The sequence below is a fragment of the Mytilus californianus genome, unplaced genomic scaffold (genome assembly GCF_021869535.1).
Source record: "Mytilus californianus isolate M0D057914Y unplaced genomic scaffold, xbMytCali1.0.p SCAF_3, whole genome shotgun sequence".
Taxonomy (NCBI): Eukaryota; Metazoa; Mollusca; class Bivalvia; order Mytilida; family Mytilidae; genus Mytilus; species Mytilus californianus.
The window spans coordinates 121,626,000-121,638,846 of NW_026262679.1; the positions used below are offsets into that span (position 1 = coordinate 121,626,000).

Below are 12,847 nucleotides of genomic sequence, written 5' to 3' on the forward strand. Positions count from 1 at the left end.
TGCCCACTTTGGCGAGGGTTCTACTGCCGATCGGATGAAGACCAGTGGCGACCATATATATATACCCCAGTCATTCTTAGGGATAGTCCCAATAAACTCAAAGGAAAATAACAGTCCAAACCATTCAAGCTCTAAATGTTACACGATAATGAACGTAAATCCGTAACAAACAGACTGTTAATCGTAACACCGTAATTTTGGTTCAAAATTCGTAACAATTACAGGAAAACCGTAATGGTTGGCATCTATGCATTGTGTATGAGTTTCATATAATTTACATGAGGCAAACTTTAGTAAGAGTGCAGAAACAAAAAAATTAGCAATTTTCAAAATTATAAAAGGTATAACTCTAGAATGGTAAGTAACTAACTGCCCAAAATTTGAATTCTGTCTGCAAGTGTTGGTTCTCAGCATTGTGTGAGAGTTTCATAGAATTTACATGAGGCAAACATAAGTTAAAGTGCGGAAACCAAAAAATTAGCAATTTTCCAAAATATAAAGGGACATAACTCTAGAACAGTAAGTGACTCACTGCCCAAATTCGAACTCTGTCTGCCAGTTTTGGTTCTTAACATTGTGTATGAGTTTCATAAAATTTGAGGCAAACTAAAGTTAAAGTGTGAAACGAAAATGGGACCTTCAGTAGGACGGACAGTCAAGTGTAACACTTAATGCCCTCTTCGTCTGGAGCACAGGCATAAAAAGCTTAAATAAAAATACTGCGGATTCATTAAGATTGGTGGGATACAAATTATGTTCAGATTTCGTGGGTATACGTAAGCCACATATTCAAATGTTCAACACAATTCCTATATGTTTGTATCCAGAATTTTTGCATTCCACAGTATCAATTTACAAATACAACTGTCACATGACAGTTAAACATCTGGTGCTTACCTGATATACACTTGATTGACGTACCAGGGATACCTGTTCAGGAACATCTTTAGGGGTTGATGTTCGGAAGAACGCCATGCCAGGCTAACATATCTGAAATTCAAATATAACTTGAATGAAAATAAACCATCATAAAACATCATAATAAGAGGCTGTCAGAGTGACAGCAAACCAGATTTTCCTGCAGAGGTCGAACCCTGAACAGTTGAGCAAGTATGGACACAACATTTAAGCTTAAAACAGCTCTGAATTTGGACACAGTATAGGTTTGTGACACAAAATGAATGTGGTCAAAGAACTGAAAAATTTGAGATTTGAAATTTACCTTTTATGGTCCAATATCCAAAATCTAATAACATTGTTATCATTAGCATATCAAAGAACCCCAAGAATTCAATTTTTGAATTGTTGATGAAATCAAACATAAGTTTAATTTAGGACCCTTTGGACCTCAATGGGGTAGTTTCTAGTTAATAATGAAAATAAATACAGGTTTAGATTCAGCTTTTCAAAGAACTCTATATATATTCAATTTATGTTGAAATCAAACAAAGTATAATTTTGGACCCTGATTTGGACCAACTTGAAACTGGGCCCAAAATCAGAAATCTAAATATATGTTTATTTAATAGACAAACTAAGCTTAGTTTTTAAAGGAGTTTGCTTCATCAAAAAAAATATATATATAGCATTCAGAAAATAAGTTTATACAGAATAACAAACAAACCAACCACAAAATTCTTCAAATAATTACAAAAGAAAAGATAAAAAAAATCCAAAATGTCATTTATCATTAATACAATATCTATTAAAAATCTATAAAACTTATCTGTAAATATCTTCAAAATGTCTTATAATGAACAGTAAGTTTCAAACTTTATTTATACTGTCCAACACTTAGGAAACAGAAAATTTTCAAATAAATCTGTCACCCCATTATAATTGTGTGATAAAATATTTACTAGATGTTTTGTTATCTATTAACAGGTGAAAATTACTTAAAAACAGTAAGTGTAATCAAACTCTATATATATAATTAATAGTTCCCAATATTTTTTCTTTCATTTGTGACACAAACTAATATAGATCTGCAACTTATCTATCAATGTCAACAATTTTATCTACACAATCTAATGTAATGAAATATATCCTTTAATAAAAATAGATTATTATCTAATGAAAATGATATTTGCAAATCACAATTTCTGTTCAAAGGGTAATAACTCAATCATATAAGTATATATTTGGACTTCAAAAAGTCAATAACTCAAAAACGAGAGAAGCTTAAATCGTGAAAATTGAACTTGACCTTCATTATGTTAATGAACGGACACTGTTTGGCAGCAGCAGCCCCCAAATTATATATAGAAATATATAATCTATTAGAAATTTATTACCACCAAAACCTATACCATTCTGGTTAATTTGAATAAATATATTCAAGTTTTTAAGTCAGACCATAATTATCAACTGAAGATTTGTATATATAATGTTCAGTCAAATTTGAAACTAAATGGTTCTTAATGTATATAAAATGCAAAAAAAAACTCTCTGTAGCAATCTGCATATTCATGTATTATAACAAAATGAGTCAATGATATTAACAAATATTAAATCATTTGATATTTTTCTTATAGTTTTAATTCAGTAATCTGTTGCTTTGATACCCAGTAGACTAACTTGTGAGTCAATACCATTAGAAAATCATTATGGGGGAAAAAATCAATGGTTTGATTACTTTGTAAAGAACAATGATTAATAGTTAATCAGAAACAACAATCTAACCTTTAGAAATATACATGCAAATGAATTTCGTATTAATTTCATTATGGATCATGAAAATTGCCTAAGAAGCTTGTAACTTGTTACTTTAAAGATGGTTATATGTTCTGCATATTGATCAAGTTATTGCAAAATTCAAAAAACCAATAAAATCCAAAGCTCTTGCATTGTAAATCACCAATATTCAGTGTTTTCCTGATAGTCCTAGGCATAATAAATTTTTCTGAATTATACATCTTTTCACCAACTAAGCTTTTGAGCAAACAGCTAGGTCTACTCATTTTCATTTAAAATTTTCTTCAACATACCGGTAATAGTTAAGTCTGTTAAGGTTTAGAAAGGAAAGGAAAATAGTTACAATAGTCAATATTTATCCTTTAAAAGATTTTACTATTTTCAACTTTTTAACTCTTGGCTTAGGAAATCCTGATTTTTGCACCTGTATCTGAGGTATTCTCAGAGGGTTTCTCAATTTACAATGTATTTGCATAAATTGTTTATGTATGAATAAATTCTGTTCCACCTTGCTTTACATTAGTGACTTAAATTTAAGTGTTAATCTATTAAGTTGATGAGTGTTAATCTATGCTGCATTTTATTTAATTTTGTTGATATTGTAACAATATCAACAAAATTAAATAAAAATTTGTTCCTCTGAACTTTTCAGGTCTAGCTTCACACAGCGTATTCCTGAGACAAATGTAGTCATTAGATATGTTAGAAACATTATAAAACTAACTCTACAGAAAACTCCTTATATGGCCTGTTGTTTTCATCATTTGCTACATTTGATAATAATATCAATCATTTATATCACAAATTTTTTACATTATTTCTATTTCCAAGAAAGTTTTCTTACAAATTGAAACATATAATCAATATATTGATATTGATATCAAATGAACAAAAAGCATTATCAGTCTGATAATATAATTAATTTACAGCATGAATGCAGATCTTGATAACTAGAGGCCCTGAAGCGCCAGTGCAGTCGCTTATCTGCATCAATGCACATCTTCAACAATGACCACTCTGCAACAGTATGCATTAGAATATACATGTAAATCATGATTAAAAACTGATTTTTTTCTTGTGTTGAAGATAATTTTTTCTGTTGACAGGATTTCTATATCTTCTATCTAGTTTTTTTTTTATCAAAATGTAAAAATGGGTAAAAATCCTCATGTAAGGGTGATAACTCCTATGAGGAGTCATCTGGTAAAAATGTCATTGCCCTTAAATGACAGCGTTGTCTGACAGTTTTGGTCAAAATAGACAATATGTAAATCTTGAAATACTGAACATTTTTGCCCTGTCAGGTTTTCTCTATAATGGTTTTGAAAAATAATAGACAATACTTGCATTTTACCTCCTATGTTCTATTTTTAGCCTTGACAGCCATGTTGGCAAGCGGTATCACATGACATAATTTTCAAACCAGTAGCCCCAGGAAAGAACGATTGTTGCCAAACATGGATATATTTGGCCCAGTAGGTTCACAGGAAAAGATTTTTGTAAATTAAACTGACAACAGATGACTGACACCAAGTTAGCAGGTGAGTTAAAAATCTATAAGGCACAGAGTTGTTGAAATCTATTTGGAGTTTGTCAGTCCTTGTCGCTTATGTATCATTTTCTGTAGGAATGTATATTATAAAAAAATCCAGATTTGTAGGATAGACAGGACTGATAAATTTCAACATCTCTAAAGGCATAATGCAGATCAAGACTGTACAAGTGGCAATAATTGCTTTTCATCCTGTTAATTGAACAAATACTAGCCAGTTCATTGTACAATAACTTTGCATAAGACAGATACAATTTCCTATTTATCCAAATAGCAGTCCAATAATCCAATTTCCAAAAGAATACACTTTATAGTAGAAAAGACTTACTTCAGGAAAGTTTTAACAACAAAAATTATCTTCTTTTACCACTAGCTCTATACTAGTCCAGTAAAAACTGGTTCAGGGTAGTGAAAAATACTATAAACATAGTTTTGGCAATAAGAAAAATTCTCTAATTGTAGCTGTTAAGACTGGTTTGACAAAACTCTTCTCAAGAAGATATGTACATTGTTGTATGTACTAAAAAATTATCTTGATAAATATAACTGAAAAAATCATATAAGATAATCATTACATGTAGATCCAGAAGTACATATAAACTTACAGTTTTGGTTTCTTATTCCTGTAATAATAAAAGAGCCATACACCGTCTTACATTCAAATATTGCATTGTAATATATATTATATATATATGTAGCAGTTGTTATGTCCTTCAACACTTTTTCTAGGTTGTTTTCATCATCAACAAAAACAATCATACACTGTAGCGTAAACAAAACACAAATTATAAAAATAAAAATTCCATAAATGGCAACACTGACATTGATATGACCATTTATAATAGAAAGAAATAAAATCAAATTATCGAGTAATTTACTTGACAATGCATCAGATATATTGTGGTGGGTGAGAGGAAAACTGTCTTGGGACTAATCTAGAAGAACAAATAACTCTCACATTTTCAGAATTAATATCCTTTTATTGCACCTTCAAGACAGTTAAACAAATTCAATGGTGTAAATATCAAATCATACATCTATTATTTATAGATACATTATTACTCAACTTTAATTCCAGTATTCTTTTTTAAATACTAAAGCTTCAAAACTCCAATAGGATCTATAACATTGTATAACAAACATCTACGTCATCTCAAGTAGAAATTACAACCCAGAAAAACAGAGTTGTTCAATATCCCGAACCTGGACAATGGACATCTAAAAGTACCCAAGTCTATAAATACATTCATGTTAACATAATCAACCTACTAATGCCAGGTATTTCACTCTATAAATAATAATTATGTTTTCCTACTAAACAGACAAACATAACTGCAAAGTGTTTCCCTCATACTTACATAAGCCTATGAATGCAGATCTAAATAGAATTATCTTATATCATGCATATCATTGTATTCTTACATCTTTTGTGGGAAGGACAATTGAAAAATATTCTACTATATTTGAGGAACTGTATTTACATAATTGTACATATCTATAGAAAAATGTCATGTGACTTTGACATGAAGAACAGCAATAAACAGTTATGTCAAGTGCATGGTGTAAATAACAAAATATCTCTTTGTTTCCAAAGACCCTACCATAATTTCCTTGAAGTTTTCTAAAATGCATATATAAAAAAATCTAGTGATAAATACCCCTGTGTTCAAGTCAACCACAATAATCTATATTAATCAATATCCAAGTAAGAGAAAGCTTATAATCACACTAATGATAAATGGGTATTGTGTCCTGCTGGGCTTATGTCTTTTTGAGTGGATTGATCAGGTTTATTCAAGTGTGACCAGATCATATTCCTTATATCACTGATGTTTTCTATGTAATACAAGGATATAATGTATTCAATAATTCCCACCTGCACCTTCCTCTAGATCAATAATAGGTAAATTATATCCCTTTCATCAAAAAGATGTTCTATTTTTTAAAATACTTTCGATATATTATCTATGAAGCTCGAGTATCTAAACATGCTGAGTGTACACACATATCATAAAATTTGGTTGCTTTTTTGTTATTTTTCTAGAGATCACATCCAAGCTTACATTTTATTTATTGTATGGTGTATTTTTATTTTTATTTATTAGTATATGAAAATGGTATTGGCATTGAAGTTTTTGACAAATAACATACATATATCAACAAAAAATAAATATTACCGACTTAAATTTAAAATCAAAGCAAGTATGAAATAATATGGAATAAATTTATGACTGCAGGTATCATAACATTAGACAGAAACAATTTTACTTGCCATAATACAATTTTGCTGTATTCAGCTATTTTTGTCAAACATTGATAAAAATAAATAGTTCAGCTATCTCTTACACCATTGACCATGTGACCCCTAACGTACAAGACCAGGATTTGAGTAAACATGAATTCAGGAAACTTTGGATATATGCTCACCAATCAAGAGCAGCATCTGATAATTAGTATACTGTAAATTCAAATATGTTTGTGAGCATTTATTATTGCGAATGTAAACAAATTGACAAAAATACAAGATTAAATATTTTAATTTCAAATAAATGGGGAATGTGTCCATGGTACACAGATGATGCCTCGCTTGCATATAACATTATAAAGGGACATAACTCAAGAACGGTGAAAGTGACCCTAAATTCGTACTTGATCTGAGTTTTGTGGTAATAAGCATTGTGTATAAGTCTCGTAACATTTGGTTGAGGCAAACTTAAGTTAAGAGAATGGAATAAAAAAATTCAGCATTTTTTCCATTTGTGAAGGGGCATAACTTTAGAATGGCAAAAGTGACGCCACCAAAATTCAAACTTGATCTGTGTTTTGTGGTAATAAGCAATGTGTTTAAGATTCATAACATTTGGTTGAGGCAAACTAAAGTTAGAGAACGAAAACCAATTTTGGGACGTACAGATGTAGACAGACAAGGGTAAAACTTAATACCCCATCCGCTACGGTAGAGACATAAAAATGCTGCATACAAATAATGCAATCAAAATTTAGAATGCAAGTTTAACTTTGCTAATCCTATCCTTCTTAATAATAACATTGAGAAAATATTTCTGAATATCAATTTGATTACCAACATTATAGACATTCTGTAATTATCAATATAACTATTATATTCAATGTAGAAGGAATACCTCACACTAATAATTTACATCTAAGTCTTCTTACTTTTGTAGCATCAGTTGTCTACCATAAAAGTTACAGAAATCATTGAGCTTGTATACATCAAATCTCTGTTTACTCAATATTTTACACCATAAATCCCTACATTGTATATCACTAAAATATATGAAACAGGAAGTCTCCTCTGTACTTACATGTAATACCTGTTTATAAGTCCTTCCTCTTATATACAAGTGACTCTCCTGGATGTCATCAAAGAGTAGCTAACTTTACTAAACACCACTTTCAAAACAAAAATTTGTCATATTTGGAGTATGCAAAACAATATGATATCAATTTAACAACAGTGACAAACTTATGTGAACAATGACATCCATCATCTACAGTTAAGAATATCAATCAATGAAATGCACAGAATTCAATTAGGAAATATTTCTGAATCAGTAATTCTATAAAAATGACAATAATACAGATACAGATAGCTATTGTTTTTTTTCATAATGTCCAGCAGCAAATATGTCATGCATGTTTAGAATTATCTACATGTAACCAAAAGACAAATGCAGTAGTACCGTAAAATAAAACATAATGTGTCGATAAAGATAGTTGGCAAGATACAAAAGTAAATACCAAGAAGGTAGCTAGATAGTTTCCCAAATAAAATAAGCACAAAGGTAGTTAGATGGTCTCCAAAACATAAATACCACAAAGGTAGCTAGACGGTCTCCTGAAATAAATACCACAAAGGTAACTAGATGGTCTCCAAAACATACATACCACAAAGGTAGCTAGACGGTCTCCTGAACATAAATACCACAAAGGTAGCCAGATGGTCTCCTGAACATAAATACTGTAAATTCAGAAATTATTGCGAGGTTTTTATTAATGCGAATAATGCGACTCGGTGAGCATCGCAATAATAAGAACTCGCATTTGAAAACTAATCTATAGATCTGTATGTAGATTTTTCTAAAATCGCAATAATTAAACTCGCATTCTTGTCAATTCTTGAAAAATCGCAATAATAAATGCACGCAATAATTTCTGAATTTACAGTACCACAAAGGTAACTGGACGGTCTCCAAAAAATAAATACCACCAAGGTAGCCAGATGGTCTCCTGAACATAAATACCACAAAGATAACAAGATAGTCTCCAAAACATAAATACCATAAAGGTAGCCAGATGGTCTTCTGAACATAAATACCATAAAGGTAGCTAGACGGTCTCCTGAACATAAATACCACAAAGGTAGCTAGACGGTCTCCTGAACATAAATACCACAAAGATAGCTAGACGGTCTCCTGAACATACATGTAAATACCACAAAGGTAATTAGATGGTCTCCTGGACATAAATACCACAAAGGTAACTAGATGGTCTCCTGAACATAAATACAACAAAGGTAACTAGATGGTCTCCTGGACATAAATACCACAAAGGTAACTAGATGGTCTCCTGAACATAAATATCCACAAAGGTAGCTATATGGTCTCCTGGACATAAATACCACAAAGGTAGCTAGATGGTCTCTAAAACATAAATACCACAAAGATAACTAGATGGTCTCCAAAACATAAATACCAATAAACTGCTTCGCCAAGCACAGCTGGATACGACCGCAGAGGTCCAACCCTGAACAGTTGGGGCAAAAATGGACACAATATTCAAGCTCGATACAGGTCTGAATTTGGACTGTAAATAAATATTTGACACATTATAGGTTTCTGACACAGAATAAATGTAGTCAAAGAACTTGAAATTGGTTGTATGATTTGAATCTATATTCAATAGAAGATTTCTTGCTGTTGTGCAATACTTAGTAAATCTGTTTTGAGACTATATACAATGAATTAGCAAAATAAATTGTGACCCCCAATTTTTTTCTTTGGAAAATTGACAATTTCTTAAATCTTGAGGGAAAAAAAATTGTCTCCCCCCCCCCCCCCCCCCCACAAAATTTTTTTTTTAACACGGTTAACAGTTTGAGCAATTACCCCAAAATTGAATCACAACCTTCTACTTGTGGTATTGAACCTTGTGGTACAATTTCAGAGCAATCAAAATACTTATACACAAGTTATTGTCCTGAAACTAGAAAAATGCTTGTTTTGGCCCCTTTTTGGCCCCGAATTCATAAACAGTTGGGACCATCACCCCCAAAAATTATCCCAACCTTCCTTTTGTGTAATTGAACCTTTTGATTAAATTTCATAGAGATCCATACACTTAAACTAAAGTTATTGAATATTGTCCGGCAACCAAATGTCTTCGGACGACGCTTTAGTGGTTGAAATCGGTGCCAACGACAAACTGATACCTATATACGACCGCAAATATTGTTTGCGGTAATATAAAAGGTAGCTAGATGGACTCCTGAACATAAATACACACAAAGGTAGCTAGATGGACTCCTGAACATAAATACCACAAAGGTAGCTAGATGGACTCCTGAACATAAATACCACAAAGGTAGCTAGATGGTCCCCAACATCATTCCTGGCAAGTTTTGAGACATTTAGACTTTTGGTTTCAGAGGAGGAGAAAAATCAAAATCAACAGTTGCCTCTTGTGGTCATTTTTTCCACTGATAAGAACAAAATGTATCATTTTTTTTATAAAATAACCTCTATAAATTATGTTCTTGTAAGTCTGATTCAGTTTTAAAATGGCTGTACATATTCTGAGAAAAAACTAAAAAATTAACCATCCAAAATCAAGACTACATTTAATATTAGTGACAATGTTTTAAGACCAACTGAAATAAAAAAAAAATTTCTTTTTTTTTAAAAGGCCATCCACACATCATGCACATTCTGAATTAAGATTTGCCTCTTACAAATTTTTTTTTCGCCCAATGCAATAAATGATACATTATACTTGGATAGTTAGGCTCAGATTGTCTTTCATATATAGTATCAGAGAAAAAGATGAAAATATGATTTTCTATAGATTCCAATAGAATCTATTTGGAACCATTATATATATTGCCACAATAAATGTCATCTAATCTGTTCAAAATGAGAATATTTTTCAGGAGGTCTCCCAATGATCATACTTGAGAAGTGATGTCACAGTCACGGAGACACCAATGACCATACTTGAGATGTGATGACACAGTCAAGGAGACACCAATGATCATACTCGAGATGTGATGACACTGTCAAGAAGACACCAATGGTCATACTTGAGATGTGATGACACCGTCAAGGAGACACCAATGACCATACTTAAAATGTGATGACACAGTCAAGGAGACACCAATAATCATACTTGAGAAGTGATGACACTGTCAAGAAGACACCAATGATCATACTTGAGATGTGATGACACAGTCAAGGAGACACCAATGATCATACTTGAGATGTGATGACACTGTCAAGGAGACACCAATGATCATACTGGAGATGTGATGACACAGCCAAGGAAACACCAATTAGCATACTTGAGGAGTGCTGACACAGTCAAGGAGACACCAATGATCATTTTTGAGATGTGATGACACAGCCAAGGATACACCAATGATCATACTTGAGATGTGATGACACAGTCAAGGAGACACCAATGATCATACTTGAGATGTGATGACACAGTCAAGGAGACACCAATGATCATACTTGAGGAGTGCTGACACAGTCAAGGAGACACCAATAATCATACTTGAAGAGTGCTGACACAGTCAAGGAGACACCATAATCATACTCGAGATGTGATGACACAGCCAAGGAGACACCAATAATCATACTTGAAGAGTGCTGACACAGTCAAGGAGACACCAATAATCATACTCGAGATGTGATGACACAGCCAAGGAGACACCAATAATCATACTTGAAGAGTGCTGACACAGTCAAGGAGACACCATAATCATACTCGAGATGTGATGACACAGCCAAGGAGACACCAATAATCATACTTGAAGAGTGCTGACACAGTCAAGGAGACACCATAATCATACTTGAGATGTGATGACACAGCCAAGGAGACACCAATAATCATACTTGAAGAGTGCTGACACAGTCAAGGAGACACCAATAATCATACTCGAGATGTGATGACACAGCCAAGGAGACACCAATAATCATACTTGAAGAGTGCTGACACAGTCAAGGAGACACCATAATCATACTTGAGATATGATGACACAGACAAGGAGACATCAATGTTCATACTTGAGAAGTGATGACACAGTCAAGGAGACACCAATGATCATACTTGAGATGTGATGACACAGTCAAGGAGACAACAATGATCATACTTGAGATGTGATGACACAGTCAAGGAGACACCAATGATCATACTTGAGGAGTGCTGACACTGGCAAGGAGACACCAATGACCATTAAGAACTACACAGCAACTTGACACAAGCCCTTTGAAAATGGAATTCATATGAGCACCACATGTGTCATAGACAGGTGACATGTGGATGTAACTACTTAAGAAAAGAAACTTCACTATTGATTCTGATATCATCAGATGTATAAATTGTTAACTTTAGATTTCAGTATATAGAAAGCTTATCACTTAAAGACAACAGACAAGGTGTTAGTTTTATTAACATTATAAGCTGGGTAAGAACTTATTAATCAAATAAAAGACAATGTTTGATCCTGAGCTCAGGCTGTGCTTAATTAAACATATTGGTACTTGACTATACTGGATAATATATTTTTACATAAATTCAATATTGTTAGATGTAAGTGTCAGCAGCAATGTGTACAAATGTACAGCACCTCCCTCCCACATGTATGATCTCAACTGTTGCTCATATATTTCCATCCCTACGTTAAACAACAGTTTTAACAAGTGTACATGTATATCATAACCTTACTTGCTATTTTTGTCGAATCAAATGATCAACAGAACATCACAAATCAATATAAAATCAAATCCACTTTTAAGTTCATGCACTACAGACACAAACAAATTATTGCATTAACAATAAAAACTATAATCCTCTTATCAAAAACAACAGGACTTCAATTAAAACATGTATGAATGAAAACTGTGCAATCAATATTTATCTGTGAAAGTATGATATCATATCCTGTTAATTGTTTATCTAATTTAGCCTTGCAATTTCATAAGTAGATATCAATGGGTTGTATAAACAATTAGTTTGAAAGCAACTACAAGAGCTGGTCCTGAATTAGTCTGAGATTGCTCTGACGTCATGACGTCTGCCAGCCTTTTTGGGAACTTATTGATGTTAAAAAAGGAAAGTTTTTCTTTCCCATGAATTTTATTTTGCATGCTTAAATATACAGCATTTTCTTTTTTCTTATTGTGACTATTCTGTGAATGAAATTTCAGATGCATATTATCTGAAATGCTGGGCAAAATTCATAAATGGTTTATCTGCTCCTACAAACAAATAAAATGCTTCCCTGGGGCGCAGCTTGATACGACCGCAGAGGTCGAACCCTGAACAGTTGGGGCAAGTATGGACACAACATTCAACCTTGAT

The 12,847-nt window shown here is 32.5% G+C and overlaps 1 protein-coding gene across 2 annotated transcripts in view; it reads right to left on the reverse strand.

The window, feature by feature from the left end:
* Positions 1–12,847, reverse strand: part of LOC127736030 (transient receptor potential cation channel subfamily M member 3-like) — a 140,295-nt gene that overhangs the window by 110,877 nt on the left and 16,571 nt on the right. The window contains exons 1-2 of one of the 2 annotated variants that reach the window (XM_052246528.1): positions 7,424–7,546; positions 898–990 (exon numbers count right to left, since the gene is read on the reverse strand). In XM_052246528.1, the coding sequence (XP_052102488.1) occupies positions 898–975 (78 nt within the window). In that variant the 5' untranslated portion in view covers positions 976–990; positions 7,424–7,546. Of the gene's footprint in view, positions 1–897; positions 991–7,423; positions 7,547–12,847 lie in introns of those variants that run through there. The other variant, XM_052246527.1, reaches the window with a different exon arrangement.